The following is a 24,192-nucleotide window of genomic DNA, read 5'->3' as shown; positions in this document are numbered from 1 at the left end:
CAGCCCCCTAATCATTTTCGTTGCCCTACGCCGGACTCTTTCCAATTTGTCCACATCCCTTCTGTAGTGGGGGCCCAAAACGGGACATAGTACTCCAGATATGGCCTCAACAGTGCTGAATAGAGAGGAATAATCACTTCCCTCGAATACCTGCCTGTTAGGAATGTTGAGACTTAAATTGTTTCTTCAGACACATTGCAGTGAACTTCCCAGATAAGACACAGGAACATTATTTTGAGAAAGGCATCTGTGACTTCCTCTGATAATCTGAGAACACTGGGTTATACACTATTGCCAACCCAGAGGAATAGAAGCAGTCTCAGCAGGACTCAGCTTTGCAGCTGGAAGCACCTCCAGGTGATTTGGTAGAATATTTCTTATTGATGACCTCTGGGCTGTCTAGCAGTCTGTTTTCTCTGACCGTCCATCAGGCAGCCCTGGCTTTTGTAACCATCTCTCATCTTTCCAAACAGATGCAGACTCTGTACGCTTTTGATGAAGAAGAAACAGAAATGAGGAATAAAATAGTTGAAGACTTGAAAACAGCTCTGCGGACTCAACCAATGAGGTAATTGTTGTTCATCTCCTCTTTCACCCACTCCTTCACAGGGCTATATCTGACACAGGAAACGGTGGTAGTGAGAGAACCTTCAGCAGATTGTGGGCAGGTACCCAGTTGTTTCATCTTCAAAGACAGCAAGAAAGCCTTCTTTGGTAGCTCATAATTTTGACAGGGGACCTTGCAACCCTCATCTCTAAACACTCCATCCAGGTGCATGTGTGGAGTAATGAATGTGCCTCCAGGAAAGTATAGACAAGTTGCATTATTAGAAACCTGAAGAAGGTCTTTGAAGATAGAGGTGAAAACTGTGGTAATCAGATTCTAGACCGCATGGTGTGTGGTACCCCGTGTATATTAATGAATTAAGGATGGCATGTCAGTCTTAACTCTCGAACTTCGTTGGATTCAAATATCCCTTATCTAGAGCAACTCAGAATGCTAAGTATGAAACATCCAAGTCATCTGACATGCACCTGGTGTGGGATTTTGTTCCTGTGATGCATGTAGCTATGAGAATGTAGCAAGATGTTTGATTATATGATGGGTTTGTCTGTGATAGCAGAGGACTCTATGATCTAGGACGTCTCTTCTAGGCTTGTATTCTTAAGTTGGTTTTTTTTGTTTGTTTTCTGTATTTCAGTATTTATGTACTGTACCTTCAAAAATCTAAGGTCACCTTTTGTTTGCTGGGTGCAGCAATAATGAATAATTACAAGCTGGCTACTTTAGAGACTCTTTACATTGGAAAGCACAGTGTCCAGAAAACAGATCCATAACAGGTGTGATCTCAGGAAGTAGAGTGGATTGGTCAAAAAGTTCATGAACATTTCATGAGGTCTGAGACTGACTGATGTATCTGCATCCAAACCATGCAGAAGTCAGTTTCCTGGGGCTTCAGTACATACCCTGGTGAAGTGTGACAGTTCCATGGTGAGTTCTGAAGCCAAAGCTCCAAGTGGCACCAAGAGAGGAACCACAAAGGTACTAACTCCCACTGAAACCATCCACCTTTGTGAATGCCACCTCCAAGAGAGTTGGGAACCCAGGTGGATGGCAATTGAGAAGAATCTCTTTCTCACGTGTTCCTGCAAAGCCAAATGGCTGAGTTTTGCATGTCTGTGCCCTTCATGTTGTTGCAACATTTTTTTGTGAGCATGAATTATATAGACGTGTGGACTTAGTAAAGGGTCAAATTGAATGTGATTGATGCAGTTACACCAGCGATAATTCTGGAGCATGTTCCAATTAACCAAACCAAACAGCTGGGAGCAATGATTCAAATAGAGGTTGTTTTCTCCCTTTATGCAGAGGGTTGTACAGCTGGCTGGGTGGTGTATGTGCATGCATGCACAGCTTCTTCCAAAGCATCAGGTATTAGTCCCTGGGGGAGACAGGATGGAGTCGTTGATGGACCAGTGACTTGATTCATTATGGCAAATCCTAAATTGTCGTAACTATAACAGGAAGCCAGTCCTCTCTTGTCAGGATTTGTTTTCTTCCTCCCTCTATGCAGGAAAGCATAATCCACTCAAAGCTCCTGAAAATGTGACCTTGTAAGAGAGCAACAAAAAGGGTGTCTTGTTTGCCATGTCATCCATAAATCTGAGTCCTGCCCCTCACACACTCTATTAATCTGCTGTGTATGTCAAATGGGGGCAGTGTGAGAAAGCAGCTAATGCCACGTTATCTCAGGAAAAATCCAGAGAGTGGGAAATATGTTAATCTGAGGAGAAAGAACCCACTGTTCTTTGCTTTGCTTGATACAGGCACCATTAAGAATTCACTAGGGTGCTAACTACCTGCTTTCCAGGAGCAAAACCAACTTTTATTATGATGCTTGTTCTCTGTTCTGCAGGGATGTGAAGGGAACATCTAAAAAGCAGACTGTTACTGGTGCAGCCTTCCTACAAGGCCTCTCTTGAAAGAGCTCTATAATTCTGAGTGCTTCGTGACACGCTGGGAATTCTGGATTCAGGTTTCAATCCCTCAAACTTCAGAGTTTCTTAGTTCCAGGGATTTATTTTGGCCCATTAGAGAGAGAGGCTGGCCACTTTCAAAGTCCAGAGCTGGCTCTAGTTTTGGAATCAAGTTCAGGAATGTTCAGGTCTTGGATTTTGGTTTGGGACCCTCTCTAATTATAACTAGAGTGGGGACACCAGCAGATAGGAGGCTTCAGATCTGAGCTTTAGGAAAGTGAATCTGGATGCAGAGCTGGTATTGTGATTTGGGCCTGTCTTGATTATAAGCCAGACAGGAACGCTGACAAACCTAATGCCCCTGGGCTACTCAGGGTTTTTCCTAAGTATAGCCACCAATTAGAATTGGTGAAACATCTCCCAGAACATCTATTTGTGTTGCGCTCTGAATGTAAAGGAACCTCTATGCACTCGCATCTTCTTTTTGAGGGAGTAAGCAAATGGCCCATCACTTTAGCCTTTGGTCTTCCTCAGGCTGGGTGAGTGCATGCTCTGGTACTGGATGAGCATGGAGCTTTTAAGTGGAGAAGGGAGACTATGACTTATTGACCTGCTGGAATGTTGTTTTCAAACTTGTTCATGATTTGAATCCATATTCAGCCCCTTGCCATCTGACTTCATCTAATGTAACCCAGAATCCTTTGTGGCAGTTTTGACAGAACTTCGTAGGAAGTGCTGTACTGTGACATACAGCACCTCCTCTGTTGTGAGTTTCAGGGCAGTGTAGCTGAAAGTGGTGAAATGATTTGGAGGATGTTGTTGGCATCTGCGGACAACCTGCTTGCAAGTGGCCATCTAATCTTGACTGCCTGTATTCTAGTCGCACAGCAAATAATACAATACAATCCAAATTGACTTCAAGGATAAACAGGAAATATGGCAGCTTGCCACAACTTCCCCACTCTTAGGCCAGGTGTTGGTGTTTCAACCCACATGTCAATAGCTGCTGTGAAAGAATGTAATCAATCCTTTGCATTGGTACAGATCTATTTTGGAGCGTATTCAATGAAATTGACAGACTTTCATCATGTCAGTTGAGGACATTTTATGGCAGCAAGCGGTGGAGCGAGACATTTCCATGGGCTTGAGTGTCCAGCTCAAACATATTCACTGCCACCAATGAGTTTCCTTCTATCCTTCAAGAAGGCCTTTCCAATAAGATCCCACTCCCAATCTCCTGGGGGAGGGGGGTATGTGAGTGGGGTAAAGGAAGTGTCTTCAGCCAAAGATCAGATTTTCAGGGCTTTCTCAACCAGTCCTGTGCTGCTTCAGCTGGGTCTCTCTGACAACAAGCATTCATTTAATTTGTTTATAATAATGAGCATTTGCACCAGCATCAATGAACTGTCACATAAAGCGTTCCCTCTTAAATTGCTGACGGTGGCTTAGAACCTTTTTTTCCCATAGTTAAGCAAAGCCAAATTTTGAGTTAAGTCCGTGTCTCAACTAATTTCCAATGACTCAATTTGTTAGCTGCCAAACGGGCCTTGTGCCAATGCCTGATCAGCAAGCCAATTCCTTCTTTGATGAAAAGGATGCGGGGGTGGGGGAGCCACAGCTACATCAGATCCCTTCTGTAAGCAGCTCTATACATAGGCCTTCAAGATACCAGTCTTTTTAGTTGAATTTGGACATGAATCCCATTTTCCAGGCTGCTTCTTTTCATTAGATCCCCGAGCAACATGGCAAATGAAAACCGAAACTTGTATCAAATGGAATGAACAGAATCTTTCTGCAGAGGGCACAGGATACTGATGGGGTGCCTTGGTTGCTTACCCGTAGGCATCTCTGTAAGAGGAGTCACTGAACAAAGTGTCCCCGTGTGGATATGTACTTTCTAATACTGTAGAATGGAGTCCCTTTAACTGGGATAGCCATCTGTAAAATTTGAAATGATACACACCTGCATCTCGGGCATCTTTGTGAGGCTTAATTCATTAAAGCACTCTGCTTTTAGATGAAAGTGCAATAGACATTCCATTTATAATAAACCACTGTGTCTGTCTCAGTGCTTAGGAGCAGCCCTACAATAATAAATAAGTGCATGGATCTCAGTAGCAGCTGTATAAAAATAATCCATTGCATGCATCCCAGTGCTCAGGAACAACTGTAACTTTCAAGAAAATATGTATTGTAAGACAACGGATTTTAATTTAAAGTTCCTCAAAGGTTATTACTAGAATCGGTGAGAGAACAGCTTTGCTCTTCGTATTTCAGCATTTGAATATGGAAGTGCAGCAGCACAGTGAAAATGAAAGTTGATGAGGGGCACGAGAAGTTAACCCAACTTTCTGGAATCTCGGGAGAGTTTTGGTTCAAGTTTGAGGGCAAGGGGAGAAAGATCTTGTTTAATCTGAATTATCAGCAATAAATGTCATCACTCTTCTGCCCTGCTCCAACCCTATTTTACCCAGTCTTAAAACAAATAGAGGCCGGGCTCTCTTTATTTTGGCTTGGTTTAGCCATGTGTCACTCCTGTGTACTTTAGCTGATCACTAATCTATCCAGCAAATGCAGCCTATTCTGCTTTGAATTTCAGGCAGGGCAGAGGTCCAAGGTTTGTCAGGGTTGTGCATGCCTCCTGATCCAAAGGCACTGCTGCAGCTAGCCTGGGAAACATTGCCTTGACTGTCAGTAGGGTGGGAACATCCTGCCCTCCCCACGCGCCTTCTCCCCCCCCCCCTCCCGGTTTATGTTCTTTCCGTCTTTCCCAAGCTGTGTCATTTCTCACAGTGAGGCTGCAGCACAATCTGTACAGGGATAGATCCGAGAATAAGACACAGCCGTGGGGAAAATCACTGCCACGTAGGCCCTGTCTACATTAGGATGAGAGGTGTGTTGTTAGGCTACGTTAGCTAATATTCAAATTAAAATGTCTTAAAACCCTAGTGTAGAACCCTGTTTTTAACATGAATTGCGCTGGCCAAGCAAACACCTGCAGGGAGCCTAGGGTTTAATTCAACCAATTTGGCACCTATTTAAAGCACATGCTGCCTTGTCTATGCTGGAACTTTAGAATGTGTTACACAGGGCACGTTAGCAAACATGTTCTGACATCACTCCTTTAAATCTCCATCTAAAACAAGGCCCTCGTGCAACATATGGGAGGCTAATTGTACACGCACATAACACGATGATGGCACTCTTCCCTAGAAACTCGACTGCATGCCTCGTACATGCACAAGCATGTACGTGTGTGTGTGTGCACCTATGTACACACACACACAAAAGCACTAAGCAAATGTGGTGATATAAATGGCATTCAGCCTAGGATCTGAACTCTCCCATCTCTGTCTTGCATGCATCATGTGGGCCAAATAAATACACAATGAGAATGACATTTAGCTCATGAGCTGGACTCCCCCATCTCTCTCTCACTCACACATACAATTTATAGCTTTTCCTGGTGACAGGGCACTAAGTGTTTTGACAAGGGAAGGTGACAATCACAGCTTTATTCCTACGTCTGATGTCAGCTGAGATTGGGAGGTAGTCAAGTTTGCTTCCTATTGAGTAACAGAGATTAGCGTTTTGCTCTCTGGACCAGATAGGATACAGGAAAATCCCGACATTGTTTGAAACTTCATCGTTAATCAAGGTCTATGACATTAATCTCTTTCCTGCACCTACCCTCCTGCTGGAGTGACCTCATCCTAGGAATCCTAGCAACGTTTCTCTGCCATTAGATTTATTTGGGTATTATGCTTGTGAGAATGTCACTGTGCCTTTCACAAATTATTTGTCACCTGGCCTTCAGAGCTGGGCTGGCAGAGGTACATGAAAGTCACAGTAACTTGTATGTCTCGCACCAATAGCCGGTGCTCCATCTGGAAGTGGAATTCAGAAACCTTTGACTGACCAGGCTCTGAGTGATTTTCTTGAACCACTGGAGAATGCTGTGTCCTCAGGGTGGCGTCAGTCTTAGCCTCCTCTTAGTCCTGGAGCTATGAGGATGGCAATGCTTTTGCCACTGGGTTTTGGTAATGAGTTTGGCAAGCCCTTGGATTCACAAAGAAACTTGGCAAGAATCACCATGAAGAAATAGTTTTGAAGTAAATACGTTAGGACTCAGAGCTGATAATATGTGTTGTACCATCCTATTCAGGCTAGAAAATGGAGAAAATTTCAGGCCCTTCTGGGATACAGCTGGTGAAACATCTAAAAGTGATCATTTCATGGCCATCTGCTAGTCTGCACAAAATGATTTTGGTCTCAGTCCAATTCTCAGTGGACACATGTATGACAGACACAGCACCACCACAGTTGGCCACAACTGCCTAAATTGCAGTCTCGGCAGAGAGGCCAGCAACCGAATGGGTCACAGACCCTGAACTACCCGTTAGTTTTCTTGCAACCAGTTAGAATAACGAAAAGGGGTGTTCAGTGTCTTACTGAATTCCTGGTGCACTCTGTGTGGTCTTTCCATCTACCTGGGGGGAGAGAGGCTTCTCTTCCTGTGGCTCATACAGATAGTTAGGACGGTGCACCCAAAAGACAAGTAATTTGTGATCAGAGCAGTGTGAAACTTGGCAGTTTTGCTGAACTGAGTTAATGAAATCCCTCTTCTCGTTGTTGGTGCATGTGTGTTTGGCCCCTTCTAAAATTTGCTTTGAAGTTCAGGTTTGAACAAACCTCAGAGCAAAACTCATCTGAAACCACCAGGTTTTGCCTGGTTTCTGCTCAGAATTGTTGGTCCAAGTAAGCTGAAAGTTGGCAAACTGTCTAGTATATCTGGCCCAACTTTCAGGTAGGCCATGACATTTTCTGTGTGGTAAAGTGGAGTACCAACCACAGGACTGGCTGACCTATTTCTAATGTGCATTGTATACTAATACATCATTGAGGCTCAGGAGTGTTCTTGTGCACAGAGACGAGAACCGAAAGCAATGACACACACACACTTGGAGCCGCTCAGTGTTCTCAAGTTGGACAGGGAACTGGATGGGATCCTGTTCACTTCACTTTGCGTAGGACCCCAAATTATTAAGCCTACTGGAAACTCACAGTGAAACTCAGCTAAAACCAATGGGGTGAATTTGTTCCCAGTATTGTTCCACTGACTTCAATGGACTCAGTTAACTTCAGTGGATTAATTCCAGGGATAAACTGACCCATCGTGTTTTTATCTTTGGTTTGAATGAAACTATAGACGCCTCCTTGGGCTTTTTCTATGTTGTATCCATCAAGATTGGTGCATGATCTTTATCTGAAACCAGACACGTTTTGCCTGGTTTCATAATGAAAGTTTGACACAGAACCCCAGTGACTTGAAAAGTGACCCAAAACTTGTTCCAACACCGCTTTATTCCATGTTGTTCCTTCTGCAAATTCACTGTCTACATATCTAGTCTATTTGTGTCCTCATGCCAGACCCCGGTGGTATCCATGGTGGTCATTGAGTCTGCTCCCTTCTTAAGCACATCTCCTGCCAGCAGAGATTATACAAGCCATTTTTGGAGTTTTGCCTGATCCAGGACTGTAGGTGTGGGCCCTATAGATTTTGCCAGTATATAGGAATCTTTTCACCAGCCATTGAAATGCAGCAGCCGTTGGGGTTGAACGTGGTAGTTATTATACAGTAACACTGTCCAAGCACATAGGGCAGGGGAAACAAAAGGTGGGATTTGAAGCAGACAGAATGCAATTACCTAAATTAGAAAATGACCATGACAACAAGACTGACCGTCTATTTGCGACGTGTTGCCTGGAATCATCTGGAGTTATCTAGGCTACCAATTGCTCTGTTCTTAGGATCATAGTTCCATAGTCTATTAATTTGATGCCTATTGTACAATTTGCCTTAATTCTGTTTTCCTCCCTTTCCCTTCAGGTTTGTGACCAGGTTTATTGAGCTGGATGGCCTGACCTGTTTGTTGAACTTCCTGAAGAGCATGGACTATGAGACTTCAGAGAGCCGCATACACACATCCGTTATAGGATGTATCAAGGCACTGATGAACAACTCCCAGGGACGGGCACACGTCCTGGCCCATCCAGAAAGTATCAATATCATCTCCCAGAGCTTACGGACTGAGAACATCAAGACCAAAATCGCTGTGCTGGAGATCCTCGGGGCTGTCTGCCTGGTGCCGGATGGCCATAAGAAGGTCCTACAGGCCATGCTTCACTACCAGGTCTATGCTGCAGAGAGGACAAGATTCCAGGTATAAACATGCTCAGCCAACAATGCCCAACACCATGCATCTTTGAAAAGGGTGATTTATACTTCTACACAGTGTATAACATTGTCAGAGGCATAAAGTCCATTTTCCTCACCTGGACTTTGGATCAACCAAAGTTGTGTCAACTCCCCCACATAGATTATTTATCACACATATTCTACAGTCAGTCACTACTATCAATGCTGATTTAAAGCTACTGTGATTTACCTTAAAACTGAGTCTTGCTGTATTAATGACAGGCTTTCAGTAATCTCACACTCTAACTTAGACTGATGTCATCTATTGGGTGCCAGTTACCATACTATTTAAGTGCCAATAGCATAAAGGCCCCAGGAGCTTCTGTAGTGCTTTTAAGGTCAATTCTGTCATAATGCAGAAAGTATGGAGTCAATGATCTATAGCAAAAGCCATTAATAAGCCAACATTTACCAGTTGTTACCCCACAGTTAGCACAGATATTTCCTGTTCAAAGTATAGAGGAAGAACTCAGAAAGATAGATTACTGACTTTCTAGTTGTGGGGATTATAAATTGATGCCATGACCTGCCTCTTCCGAATGAAACAACCATCTTGATGAGGAGAAACCATGTGAGCGGCTGAGAGAGAGTACAATGGTTAGTGTGGTATAGTCTGCATGTAAGAAAAAGAAAGCACAAGCTTAAATCTCGCTCGTTTTCTGGTAATTAGCCTAACTGAGGAAGCCTTTCTGAAGCTTGAGATTGTTTACACTGGAGGCGCTTTGGGGTGACCTCGCATGTTTGGCAGTAATTCACAGCCCTGGCAACTTTCAATCAGATTTTAATTCTTTGTCCCAACTTGACCGAGCTGATCTGCTGAATAAACCCATATGCTGTAGCAATCCCAAGTCAACTCCTCTGTGTATATCTTTTTATTTGTCTCAAACTGTAAATGACTGGGATGATAAATCATTGCTGGGCTAGTGTATGGTAACACATCTCATCTTGTACAGCTGGGCCTTTGAGAAGTCGCATCTAATGATTCACAGAAGCTCTTGTGAGCCTGGGGGAACTTACTTACTATCTCATCCATGAATGAACGGAATGCACAAATAATTGCCTTTGTCAAATGTTTTTGCGTGGGGGCGGGGGCACGAGGAAGAAAGATAAATGTTTGCTTCTTCTTTTTTTAAAAAACAAAACAAAACATGTGGTTAGCAGCAGGGATATGCTCCTGCTTACTAATTTTGTAAAGCCTATGTCCAGAAACTGGAATGGCATTTTCCAAAGTTCTCTCCAAGAGGTTGAACCCAACCAGTTCTTATCTTAACTCTGAAGAAGTCTTCAAATACCTACCACTGCCACCGTCCACCCATTTAAGTCTCTCAGTGGGTCAGTGGTGGCATCCCAAGTGAACATGGTCCGTGCTCAGTGAAAGGCAAGGAAGGAAGCTGATGCCACACTTTAAGGTTCTCAGTTAAGAATGCCTGTGACATAAAGCTTCATATCTCATCTGTCAAGTGTGAAGCACTGTTACCCTCTAGTCCTGGCCTTGGCTCAGAGTGGTCTTGCAGTTCCTTGACAGCCAGGCCAAGGAAGAGGGATATGAATGTCTCTGCTTTACTGGGAGATCTGGAGTTTTCACTAAGGGGGTGAGGTGGCTGAGCCCAAGGAGGCACTAGACAAGCCAGCTTGTGCCTTTACTGTATGTGCCTGGGAGATAATAGAAGACTGAATCTGGATTTAATACAATAAAACAACGACAACGCCCTTTCTGAGCAGCTCTTCACTCTGGGTCTTGGATCTGCAGCTTTATAACCAAGACTTTGCAAATACTTCACAGCTCCTTTGGCTTCCAAGGACAATTTTGGTGGGAAATGTCTATCACCTGAGTGTTTAATAGCATCTCTCAGTGCATGAGTTCTCTGAAGGGTTTAAAGCTTCCTGCTTTAGGTAGATTCCAACCCATTGCTCTCTAACTCCCTCCTCAGAAATTCTCTCTTAGCCTATAAAACCAACTCAGAATTCCCCCAAACCGGGATCTGGCAGCAACACAATTAAGCCATTAGAATTCTTCTTGAGTAGTGAAAGCTAATCAAAAGCAAACTCTACACAGGAGGAACAGGAGACTCATATTCTGAACATGCAGAATGGAAACAAATTGCTCTGGCTCCATTGTTCTTCATGACAAAAGATGAAATTGTGGATTGGCCTCATGAAAAAGATGAGACCCTTTCCCCCCAAAGGCTCTGCTCTGTTTTCACATAGATGATGAGACAATAGGCTATTTAAGGAAACAGTAGATGAGTCAAAGAGGAGGATGATTTCAGCATCTCAGGCTTGGAACTGACAGAAATGGGACCATTAGATCCATAGACAGTGGGGAAGATTGAGCTTCTCTGGGACCTGGCCTGAGCTCAGTCTTTGTCATAGTTTCTAAGGCCAGAAAGGATAACTCTGATAATCTTCTAGTCTGACCTCCTGCATAACACAGGGCATAGAACTTTCCTGAAGTAATTCCTGTTTGAACTAGAGCAGATCTTTCAGAAAACATCTCACTGCTGTGTCTTACAGAGTAATTTAAAGATGAAAAAGATCTAAAACTCTGGCATGCTCATTAGATTTTGTTTTGCTTTAGAATGGAATTTTGTGCTGGTGAAAGGTGCTGGATTGACAGCCCTAGATGGGAACAGAGGAAAGTTACAATACAGGCAGCAGCTGTGCAAGACTTGAATCACTGCCTCACTACTGTGCTTCAGCCCTCATCGCCTGGGACCAGCTAGTAAAATGAGTTCATGGGCTATTTACTTTGTAGGATTCTCTGCTGAAACTGCCAAGAGGGGTGCCACTTGTGATGGCATGTTGACTCATATGGAAACCTGGGACTGGATTGAGACCTGACAATTCATTTCACACAAGGCATCAGATGGTTATCACCTTTTGGCCAGTACTGACTCAGGTTAGATTGAAACCAGTGACGTAGGAGTGAAAAGCTCCTTATGCCTTTACCAGTCCCCTGAGCCAGTTAGTCCGTCCCTCCTTGACTTTTCATGGCTTCCTTGTAAGAACAAACATTCATCACTAATAATGAAGACCATGATCTATATTCAGTGACTCTGAGAGTGGCCTTTCCCTCCCACTCCACAGCATGTGCTTTCCCCCAGTCACCATCCTGACAGCAGTGGTACTGTTTCCTTTTTCCCCTTTCTCTCTTGTTGCTTCCTGCCCCCTCTTCTTGTTGAAATTCTCATGCTCCATCTCAGCTGCTCACTGGTTTTGGATTTAGCATTTTCCCAATAGCACCAGCAATGAATATCAGAGTTTCTCTTTCTCCTTGATCTTCTTTGGCAACCTCTCTCAATAGCAGATGATTCAAGGAGTCAGTGAGTAAATGTGAGACAGCTGTTGCTGGAACCATTTTCTCCCAGAGAACTGAGAGAGAGTTTTATTTTCCCTTCTCCCTGTTTCTTTTCTTGTCTTGGTGGAATTCCTTAATGGATTTTCTTTCCCCCCCCACTTCCTCACAAGAATGAGGAAGTGAAGGTCAGCTTTATTTATTGGCAGCTGTCTAAAACTTAAGCATCTGCATAACTCACTGACCGCTTCAGATTGGAGCACTGATTATTTCCCACTTGCATGTGCCTAAGTGACATGGATTAGTGTGTGATCACACATTTAACTCTGAACCAAATAAAATTGTATTCTCCTTGTTACAGGTTGCTGCGCAGTCTTAAGTCATCTCTGGTCTTCCAGGCATGATTGTTACTGCCCGGAATGCCTAGTATAGTACCACACAGACACCAACAAATGAAGAAGTAGCAGGGAGATTACAAAGGGAAAGTTGGTACTTTGGGCCAATTTCTTACTTTAGTTACGTTGCTATAACAAAAGTACTTTGGTTATGTTGCTATATCTCTTTTGACTTGAATAGAGTTACTCCTGTTTTATACCAGTAGAACGAAGATCAGAATCCAAACCAGAGTCTGGACTCAACTGTTGTAACTCCATTGAAATCAGTGTAGCTGCACCAGTTTACACCAAATGAGGATCTGGCTCCACCACTATAAATTCTACTGAAATGCATTTGTGAAGATGGATTATTTTATGGGACCTTGTAGAAAATGTAAACAATTCTTTTAGTAAAACTAGGGGTTAGTGTGTTTAAATTGGAAAATTTCACACTTGGATCCTACTGGAAACTACAGCCTGAACTACTGACTCTTCGTAACCAAGACATCACTCCATCTACAATGGGTCTGACTCTGACCTCACACTGGTACTAATCTGGTGCAACACTCATGGCTTCAATGGAGTAATTCCTGATTTATTTGATTTTTGGAACAAATAGGTCCTGGTGACTTCAATTTAATTTATCAGATGGTATTCACCCAAGAGTTTTAAAAACTCAAATATGAAATTGCAGAACTACTAACTGTGGTATGTAACCTATCACTTAAATCAGCTTCTGTACCAGATAACTGGAGGATAGTTAATGTGATACCAATTTAAAAAAAAAAAAAAAATGCTCCGGAAGCAATCCTGCTAGTAAGCCTAACTTTGGTACCAGTTTCAAGCATTTTGCCTGTCAGACACATGGATGAACACTATTTGTTGGTGAAGGAGTCAACACAGGTTTTATAAAGGGAAATTATGCCTCTGAAATCTTTGAGGGGTCAAAAACTATGTGGACAAGGATGATCGAGTGGTTATAGTGTACTTGGACTTTCAGAAAGCCTTTGATAAGGTCCCTCACTAAGGGCTCTCAAGCAAACTAAGCAGTCATGGGATAAGAGGGAAGGCCCCCTCATGGGCTGGTAACTGGTTAAAAGATAGGAAACAAAGGGTAGGAATAAATGCTCAATTTTCACAATGGTGAGAGGTAAATAATAGTATCCCCCAGGGATCTGTATGGGGGCCAGTGTTGTTCAACATACTCATAAATGATCTGGAAAAAGGGGCAAACAGTAAGATGCTAAAGTTTGCAGATGATACAAAATTATTCAAGATACTTGAGTCCAAAGCTGACTGCAAAAAGTTACAAAGCAATGTCACAAAACTTGGTGACTGGGCAACAAAATGGCAGATGAAATTCAATGCTGATAAATGCAAAGTAATGCACATTTGAAAACATAATCCCAACTATACTTACAAATTTATCGTGTCTAAATTAGCTGTTACCACTCAAGCAAGAGATCTTGGAGTCATTGTGGATAGTTCTCTGAAAACATCTGCTCAATGTATAGTGGCAGTCAAAAAAGCTAACAATGTTAGGAACTATTAGGAAGGGGATAGATAATAAGACAGTAGCTATCCTAATGCTACTATATAAATCCATGGTATGCCCAGATCTTGGCTATTGCATGTATTTCTGATTGCCCATTTCAAAAAAGATCTATAGATATGGAATTGATACAAAGAATGGCAATGCAAATATTTAGGGGTATGCAACAGCTTCCATATGAGGAGAGATTAAAAAGACTGGGACTAGTCAACTTGGAAAAGAGACAACTAATGGGGGATATTATAGAGGTCTTTAAATGGTGTGGAGAAAGTGAATAAGAAAGTGTGTTTTAGCCGTTTACATAACACGAGAGCCAGGAGTCAGCTAATGAAATTAATAGGCAGCAGGTTTAAAACACACAAAAGGAAGTATTTCTTCACAAAATGTACAGTCAAGCTGTGGAACTTGTTGCCAGAGGATGTTGTGAAGGCCAAAAGTATAACTGGCTTCAGAGAAGAAATAGATAAGTCCATCAATGGCTATTAGCCAAGATGGTTAGGGATGCAACCCCATGCTCTTAGTGTCCCTATGCCCCTGACTGTCAGATGCTGGGACTGGATGACAGGGAATGGATCACTTGATGATTATCTGTTCTGTTCATTCCCTTGGAAGCATCTGGCATTGGCCACTGTCGGAAGACAGGATACTGAGCTAGGTGAATCACTAGTCTGACCCAGTATGGCCGTTCTGAGGTTTTTACACTAGTCTTGGAGGAGAATCAGGCCACACATCTCCAGACTTCACCATTCTGATGTTCTCCACTGCTAAGACTTCAGTCATCTTATTTCACTGTTACGACCTCCTTCCTTCCAGCTTCCCCCATCTCCCAACCCTGCAGCTTGACCAGAATGCCACTGTCAAGATCATCTTTCTCTTGCCAGATGCATCACTGGCTTTCTCACTCCTTTTACTGCTAATAGAGTTCATGTTTCTCCTTTTCCCTTTTTTACCAGCCTTTATCTCTTGTTTCCTTCAGTAGACCCTTCCCATTCCCTCATGTTTGCCCCATATTTCTTTCCTGAGCTGAGCGGTCCCTTTGCCCATTCTGTACCTTTTTTCATGCTTTCCTTTATGCCTGAACCATTTTTTATTAATGTATGATACGCCCCGTCTTTTCCTCTTTTATAATGCTCCTGAAACCCAACCAGCTTTTGGAAGTATTCCACCTCTAATGTCCACACTCCTCTATGGGACTAGGTCTCTTCCAGTTTGTGTGATGCTGCATCCTCTTGTGCCAGTTAGGTGGAGGTTTTCAAAGCCACCAAGGGGATCTGGACACCCAATACCCATTAAAATTAATGGCAATTGGGCAATCAAACCATTTAGGGGACTTTGAAAATCTCAGGCTTAGTCTGCAAGATCCTCCAGGGAGAGTTTATTAGCTTCATCTGGGTCACTGGCATGCGCAGAGCAACACCAGTGCTATATATGAGAACCACCTGATTTATCTGCGTAGAGCAGGCATGAATAAATGCAGTGCACACCTGAGGACACAGAGGTCATACCTAATAGTAATAAATATAAATTAATCTATTTGACACTCAGGTTTGGGCTGTGGAACCCCTATCTATTTTCTTAAAGTTTGCTCCTCTTTGCCCATAGTGTATGGTGACAAATGTGTTGTCTCCTCTCTGTTCCAGGCTGAACATGCCTGTGCTCCATCCAGTTCCTCTTTAGAACATACTTCTTCCACCACCCCATAAACTTCTTCCATAAAAGAAGAAAGTATGGAAAACAAAGCAACAAACACTCTGAACAAAAATCATGAATGAACAAGACAAATTTTAAGCTTCACCGCGTGGTTTTTCCTTTCTCTTGCATCCAGTCTCACTAGTGGATGCTATTTCTATTTGGTCTCTGACTCATTGTGTGACCATGGGTGAGTCGCTTAACCTTTCAATGCCTCTGTTTCCCCCTCTATAAGATAGAGATAATGGCACTGACTTACCTTTGTAAAGTGCTTTGAGATATGTGAATCATAAGTGTTCTGCATACGGAAAGTACTCATTTATACATTGCTTTATTTATATTTGATTCTCTTTGAGGCAAGGACCCTATTATTGTTTTATAACTCTTCCATGATGTGCCCAGTGCATTGCTGGCACTAATAATAATTATGGTTGCCCTCTTCCAAGGTTTTTCCAGTGGGACAAACTCATTGTGTCTGGGCATTGTAACGTTTGTGCATCTTAACAACACACTCATGCTTTGATTCAGTCTTATCATTTTGCAAAGTGATGATGCCACTCTGGCCTGGGAAGATATTTTAGGACACACTAATGTCCCTCATGTCTAGCTTTACATCTGACAGACCTGTCAAAATGTTGAATCACCCTGCTTTCAGTTCTGAGTGAATCCCCTTGTCAGATATAGGCCAGTGCTTCTCTCTTTATTAAAGCAACTGTTGGTGATTCCAGGCCTCCTGGCCTTATGCTGTCAAGCCATAATACACTAAGCCACACTCCAGGACTTTCACTGTGTGGTAGCAGAGTCGATATAGGACGTTACTACTCAGCAATCTAGTGCTCTGTAGATTTGCATCCTGGCTGGCCGAGCAGTAACTCACAATGCAGAGAAGCCCTTAGAGTTACTGTGACATGGGAGATGTAGTGTTAACAAATGTCTCCCTGAGTGATAAGAGCTGTTGTCCAGTCACTGTCTAGAATCACAAGAGTAGCAGCACTATCTGGTTTTCATGTTTAGTATCACTAGAAACATTGAAGTGAAGGAATATAGGCAGCTCAGTCTTCTTCCTAAACTAAGTCTTTTCAACTAGCATTCCTTCCAGAGCCCCATCGCCTGGCTTGTATTAAATACTAGCAGTATGGAACAGTGCCCATAGAAGGAGATTTGAGCAATTTGAGATTACACAGTAAAGGGACTAAAGAAGTAAATTAAAAAGAAGAAGAATCCTTTATTCCCATTTGATTTGCTTCCACCCCTCAGAGCTCATCCAAACTGCTTTGCGGTTTGCTGCTTACTAAAGGAACCTTATTGGATGTCAGCGATGAGGAACAATAAAATTAAGCGAGGCAAGTTTTTGCTTAAATAGTAAGAAAAACTTTTATAACCATAAAATCAATTAGTACACAGAGGTGTGGTGAAATCTTCACAGGAAATGTTCAAGTCAAGACTTGAGCATCAGCCAGTCCAGAAGGGTTAGGGATATTGGAGAACTGCCACACCATGTGGGGTAGAGACTATGACCCTTTAAGGACTTCATGACCTTACAGTGCTCCCTTCTAGATCAAAGTGATGGCAGAGGATGCAATGTTGCTCACCTCACTCAGTGAGCATTTTTGTTGCTGTTACCCTGCAGTCTGCTCTGCCTTGCCCTGACTGATTTTCACATCCTATTCCCAGCTCAGTTGCAGGAAAGGGACAGAGAACTTTAGCAGATGTCCTTTGAGCTGGATGGCTAGTGGGTCTGGAATGATACTTTATAAATCTTAACATTTAGTCTGTCTCACACACATGTCCTTACCAAACCACAAAAATATATTGTAGACATGGATGAGCATATATCTGCTCCAGCTTAGTGATGTAGTCTCCAAATAATTGATGTTTCTTGACTTTGAACAAAGGGAATTCTGACTGAGGTTAGGTTTGTGCAAAGTTTGGGGGAAAACAAAACAAAAAAACTTACTTTTGGTGCTGCTGTTTTAGTGGCTGGGGAAATCCTGCCCACGTCATTCCAGAGACCTAAGGCTTTGGATTTCAGTCTCAAAATCTTGGCACAAAATCTGAAGTAACAGAATTAACTTCTCTCTGCTGTTTCTCCTCTGCTTTTTGGACAACTCATGAACTTCGGTTTTGTTGGGTGTGTTTGAAGACTGGTGCCCATTTATTGTGAATAGGGAGCATGGGTGGGTGTCGGGTGTCCATTTGAGCAATGGGAAGACATTGTAATTGTTGGATGATCAAACGCCTGGAGCAGAGGCGCTTGCAGCTGGCACAGAAGACAAAGTTCAGACTTACTCGGCCCACTGAGCTGTAGAGAAGATGCTGGCTGTAGAAAGGGCTTAGACATTCAAGCATGTAGTAACATGGAGGTGTATATGCTATGTTCCGTTACAGAAAGAGATGCCAGTGGGTCCTAGACTGGATCAGAAAGGTGTATAATAAATAAGAGAAGGGATTTAGACCATTATACAAGGCATGTACTCTGTGATACCTTATCTCCATAGGGATGTACTTTTTTGGAGGTGACCAGAGTACACCTATTAAACTGATGGCATGGAGGGCTTGGCTAGGAATGAAAAGCTTTCAGTAGCCAGGGTCCAAAAAGCCACTAAGTAAAAAATCAACTTCCCTACTCAACATCTCTGCTCCGTGTGTGTATTTTAGCTATACCTGCTGAGTGTATTACATTAGCATGTTTTAGTCCTGTTCTCCCTGTACAGCCAAAAAATACCTTTGGAAGACTGAACAGGATTGCATTCTCCCCAGTGCATGAGCAGCACAATTGCCAACTGAATTCTGATTGTGCGGCTTTTGTCTAGTGTTGATGATGTGAGAGGCAGAAGCTGCACAATTTAGTTATCCTCTTCCATGTGGAATTTGCAGGTTTGACAGAAGTCATTTTTGGATTTACAAACTGAGCACATTTGCCCTGGAATCGGCGAGAGAGAATACATGAAAAATGACACACATCACTTATGACTCAAATCAGTTTTTAAGGGAAACTCTACAGCATGAGCTCAAATGGAGTTGAGCCTAACGAGGCTGCAGGGAGCATTTGGCACCAAAACATGTTAACTATGTTCTTTGTTTTAATTCTTCCCTGCCTAACAATAACATCTCTTGGTGCTTCCAAACCCACTGGTGATATCCCAGAATGCATCATTCTGCAACATCATAAATACCGAATGCCGTGACAATGATGTGCTCTGAGATATTGCCTGCGAAGCAGGAAGATTTAATAAAGATTAGCTCAAAGATATTTGAGTGCCAAATGCTTCTGTAGCTTGTTTAGTGGGGGGACATCAGCGTGAAAATCTGGGTTTAACTCCACTCCACTTTAGCTCTGCAGCTCACCTCTAAGCTCTAAAGAGTTTGCAGATGAGTGACCACAGGGGCTCTTCCTGTTGTGTACAAATACATTAAAAGAAGCATATAAAGACTTGAGCAAAAATCTGCCTTATGTCAACTAAACAGAACCAAGGGAACAAGTGGAAACTAAAACCCCTCCAAGGTCTAGGTGCAATGATACCCTTGGTGGAGAAGAACCTCTAGAAGTGTAGTTAATGTTGGGGATTCTCTATCCCCTGAGGCACTGGCAGAATCCACTGTGCTAGGATTGAAGAAAAGAATGAAAAATTACGTGGATGCCAAGATAAATGGGCCAAGAGGCATTAACCACGGAGATGCTGTCTTGCACGTGTGGAGTTAAACTGACTGGAAGATCTGGGCTAGGGAAGGTCCTCTTACTTCTGCCATATAGCTCCTACTGACAGGGACTTTAATGGGAAAGGGGGGTGGGGATTTGCTTTCCTCCAAAGCACTAGGCAGGGATTCTCCATCAGAATCAAGTGGGCATTTTATTATTAATTATTTTTCATGGAGTACCCCAAATTGTAATGAATGTGGACAGGTAGACGTGACCCTCCTCTGAACCACTTACATGCTAAGCAGAGATGTGACAAATCAAAGGCAGTCTGACTATGCTCGCCATCCATTCACAAGGAGCTAATGTGGGAGCTGTGCAGTGGAAAGCAATGAATGTTGTTAATCTCTCTCACCTCACCCCTTGTGTTTCAGACATTGCTGAATGAGCTAGACCGAAGCATGGGGCGCTATCGGGATGAGGTGAATCTCAAAACGGCCATCATGTCCTTTATCAATGCTGTTTTGAATGCTGGCGCAGGCGAGGTGAGTCAACGCCCTGGAAATTCCATCTACAACAGAGCTGTTGCTACTGAATTATTTGCTTTGGAAATGGCTATTAGACCAAGGGGCAAGTCTTACAGTGTTATTGAGTGGGTTTAGTTCTTGGAAAAGGGGCTCGACTGGTCATATCAATCCTAACTTACGTCTTCCTCACACTTTGCTTGTAACTCCCCCTTGAAGCCCCTCCTGAGCAGAGACTCCCAAATATGCCAGTGTGCATGGTGGTTTTGTGAGGTTCATAGATGAGAACTTGAATGAAGCCTCCAAAATTCTTTTTGCTTGTGACCCAGGCTTGGAAGGGACCTGCTCTTGGCTCATAGAGAAAATGCTAGTTGCTTTGCTCTTCCTCTGTCTCCTGTTGAGCATCTTATAGAGCATTGTTAGGTCTCTGAGGGCTCCCTTCCCAGAAGGATACATGGAGCTGATGCAGTTATGAGGACTTTTGTTTTGAAGGGGAAACATCAGAATACACAGTCACCCTAGAATGAGGGCTGGTGCAAGAAAGTTTCGTGCCCTAGGCGAAACTTCGAACTTGCGCGCGCCCCGCCCCCCCAACCCTGCGCCAGCTACCCACCCCAGCTCACCTCTGCTCCGCCTCCTCCCTGAGCATGCCGCCCCCGCTCTAATTCTCCTCCCCTCCCAGGCTTGTAGCACCAAACGGCTGATTGGCGCCGCAAGCCTGGGAGGCGGAGAAGTGGAGCAGCGATGGCGTGGTCGGGGAGGGGGCGTAGCAGAGGTGAGCTGGGGTGGGGAGCCCTGTGGCAGCTCCCCCTATCCTGAGGCACCCCCGCGGCAGCTCCCCACCCCTCCCGGCCCGGGGAGCCATGTGGCACCTCCCCACCCCAGCTCACCTCTGCTCCGCCTCCTCTCCGAGCACGCCGCCCCTGTTCTAATTCTCCTCCCAGGCTTGTGGCGCCAAACAGCTGATTGGCGCTGCAAGCCTGGGAGGCTGGAGAAGTTGAGCAGTGACCGCGCGCTCAGGGAGGAATGCTGTGTAAAAAAAAAAAAAAAAAAAAAATTGGGGGCACCGCTTTTTGGTGCCCCCAAATCTTGGCGCCCTAGGCAACCTCCTAGTTTGCCTTAAAGGTAGCACCGGCCCTGCCTAGAATGACACACTGACTGAAGGCCCAGTTTGAACTTGCTTTTTTTGATGGAAGGTCAGGATTGTTGAGAGAAATTCTGAGTGGGAACAGAGGACGTGAGTCTACCTGTAAACTTTTAAAAGCAGGAGAGGTGATATTCAAAGTAGGAATTTACCTTTAAGTGAATCTGTCCAAAATCTTTTGGAGTCTGAGTTGTTTTTTTCTCCCCTTCTGTAAGGACAATTTGGAATTCCGATTGCACCTGCGATATGAGTTTCTGATGCTGGGAATTCAGCCTGTTATTGATAAGCTAAGAGGACATGAAAATGCAACATTAGACAGGTGAGTCATGCTATTTGACAATAGATACTTCATTATGGAGCAGTAGTAGCTGTTCCAGAAATAAAACTTCCAACTGAGTTTCCATTCAACCTTGCTGTTGGGTCTCTCCCTAAAAACCACCAAAAACAAACAAACAAAAAAAGGAATATTATCCTCAGAATTGGCAGATTTTATGGAGGCAACATGAAAACTTTTGGACAAAGAGTTCCAGAATTGTGCTTCTAAGAAGTAGATGATCACCAGTAAAAACTGTAAAAACAAATAGAAAACACCCCCCCACCACCACCACCATCCTGATAGGAAAGAGACAAAACCACAGTTCAATAAATACATCAAATCAACATCTAGTATACAGGGCTAATGTTCTGGTTCTCTAAGTCATATTTAAAAGTTAAGATATTAAAGAGGCTCTCCAGTGTGGCACATCTGCTTTGGTGACTTAATTTAAGTTCTGTAGTTTGCTGCATTGACTGAGGCAGCTTAAATTAGACTCTTCAGAAATCTACAAGCCAAAATAAACTTTTTAGAACTAGGTGATTTGACCGAGATACCTGAGGATCTTAAGGAGCCTGTAGAAGTTTATCAGATTATAAAGTGAAGCAATGCAGAACACAAACCTTTGGAGGTACGGAGTGTGGTGTTGTGTTGTGGAGCAAACTCTCTCCTATGGCCCACTTATGCATGGAGAGGGAATGCCCCCACTGCTGTGCTATTCCCTCTTCCCCCTTCTCCATTACCCTAGTTCAAACCACTTTCTGGAGGTACCAGGTGGCTTGGATCATGGCAGCAGTTTCTGCTGGAATTACATGGATTGGAAGACAGCCAGATCAGGCCCTTACGTTTTATATCTAATTTGCAAGACGCAGGCTGTCCCATTAAAACTGGGGTTTCCTTCAAACCTCAATATGGCTGAGAATACTGTGAGTGAGATTTCTGCCCAAGGATCAAACCATGACATGCTGCAGCCTGACACTTTGTATAAATACCCGGTTAAATCCAATTACCTCTCATGAAGGATAGCAAAGGAGCTGCAAGTCTTTGACTCAGAATATTGAAGTATGTTGCTGGGCTGCTTCTTTTACACACACGCCCCATTGTATTAGCACTACTGGGCCAGAGTGTGCTCTTATGCTGGTCGAAAGCTGGCCAAATGGCTGAAGTCCGTGGTGTTACTCTGGATTGACACCATTGTACTTAAAATGAGAATCTGGCCCACTAGACTAGTGATGATTCTTTATCCAGTAACCAAGGATGTTCAACAGGAAGTCAGTGGGGCTGCTGGGTCTCACAAGTTACAATGGAGCAAGGTTAGACAAAGAGAGCATGGAGCCCTGGGGGCCAGCGCAGTTTAAGAGGACCCCAAGCACTATGACAAAATGTCTTGTGTTTAATGGAATACTTGAAATTCTCTCTGCTACATGTCCTCAGAAGAATGAGATTATTCCAGCAGTCTGGCAAGCAAGCAGGGCATGTGGATTTCCCCCTTATGCAGTGAGTGATATTATGTCAGTCAATGTACAGCATGTCCTGTGCCTATTTTATTTTCATTTTTAGGCTCTAAAAGCAGCAATCACCTTGACATAGGGACTTAAATGGGGATTAACAACTTGTTGAACCCCAGGCAATCCACACCTCCCAGTTTGTCATTAAGCCCCATTAAATGCCTTGTCCTTTGAGCCTTACGGTGTAAATATTACAAGGTGTCCGGACAGTCCCATCATTTGGGGGTGTGGGGGGAGGAGGGAGAAGGGGTTGCCTCATCAAACCTGCCATTATCACAGCCCTCTGTAAGGAAATGGAGTTCCTCTTCTCCCCTGCCACAGCTTTGGTCCAGGGGAGAGTTGTGTCATGTGAGTTGGTTGGATTTGTTTTCCTCTTTCCTAGGCACTTAGATTTCTTTGAGATGGTGAGAAACGAGGACGATCTGGAACTTGCCAAGCGGTTTGATGTGGTGAGTTTCCAGAGGCTGAATATCTGCTTTGGCTGCTGAACGCAAAAGCCTGCGACTTTCCCAAGCCGTCAGCAAGGAACAGCCATGGCTGCTAAAGGGATGATGAATGCTCTTTGCTGTCTCTCATGTACAGAATGGGGACAGTACACGTGAACAATGAAAACATTAAACACTGCCATGGCTCCTGCCAAAGGGCTTGGACAAAGGCATTTTCCTCTCTGCATTGTGCAGAGTTTTCAGGGACAAAAGAGGGCAGGGGTGGCAGGAACTCATTCTCAATAGTCATGGGCCTGAACCAAAATTCTGGATCCAAATATGCCCTCGCTTTGAGAGAGTTCAGCTCTGGGGGTGGCTCAGACCCATCTCCGAGTTTTCCAATAACAAAACCCAGGGTACGTTTCTGAAGGTTGTCACCTGGGCGGTTGTGGAGACAGGGTGGCATTTTAGAGGAGATGGGTGGGGGGAGGGGCACATACGTTGTAAGGAGGAGGGGAAGAGTAGGTGGAGCAAAGTCAGAGGCATGTCGTCCCACCTTTCCAGCCTCCCAACCCTTTTGGGAATTTTTCCTTACTGCCACTGCAAACAGGTGTGGCAGTGCTGATCCCAAAGGCCCACCTGACTCCCTATCTACCAGCCCCCTTCCCACTGAAGCCCCTCTGCTGGGTCATCGCAAAGGGATTCCTGCTTTTTGCGGTCTGCTCATCTCTCTAGTTTAAAGAGTTTTCACTCCTGGATCCATCTTCCACTCTGTATGTTTCTCTTCCCCTCTCACGTTATTTCTCTGCCTACTCCAGATTCACATTGATACAAAAAGCGCCTCTCAGATGTTTGAGATGATCAAGAAGAGATTGAAGCACACGGACGCTTATCCCTATTTGCTATCAGTCCTTCAGCATTGCTTGCAGATGCCTTGTGAGTACATCCCTGCTTCCTGGGGCAGAGGGGAGTGGGGAGCCTTGATATAAGAAAG

The 24,192-nt window shown here is 43.8% G+C and overlaps 1 protein-coding gene across 6 annotated transcripts in view; it reads left to right on the top strand.

The window, feature by feature from the left end:
- Positions 1-24,192, top strand: part of DAAM2 (dishevelled associated activator of morphogenesis 2) — a 243,644-nt gene that overhangs the window by 157,222 nt on the left and 62,230 nt on the right. For all 6 annotated transcript variants that reach the window (XM_054022484.1, XM_054022485.1, XM_054022487.1 and 3 more), the window contains exons 5-10: positions 474-568; positions 8,369-8,702; positions 19,719-19,829; positions 21,168-21,271; positions 23,156-23,222; positions 24,017-24,134. In XM_054022484.1, coding sequence (XP_053878459.1) covers positions 474-568; positions 8,369-8,702; positions 19,719-19,829; positions 21,168-21,271; positions 23,156-23,222; positions 24,017-24,134 — 829 coding nt within the window. The remainder of the gene's footprint in view (positions 1-473; positions 569-8,368; positions 8,703-19,718; positions 19,830-21,167; positions 21,272-23,155; positions 23,223-24,016; positions 24,135-24,192) is intronic.

The sequence above is a fragment of the Malaclemys terrapin genome, chromosome 3 (assembly GCF_027887155.1).
Source record: "Malaclemys terrapin pileata isolate rMalTer1 chromosome 3, rMalTer1.hap1, whole genome shotgun sequence".
Classification (NCBI taxonomy): domain Eukaryota; kingdom Metazoa; phylum Chordata; order Testudines; family Emydidae; genus Malaclemys; species Malaclemys terrapin.
Note: the sequence above shows the minus strand (reverse complement) of the source record. Positions and strands in the feature narration are given on the sequence as shown.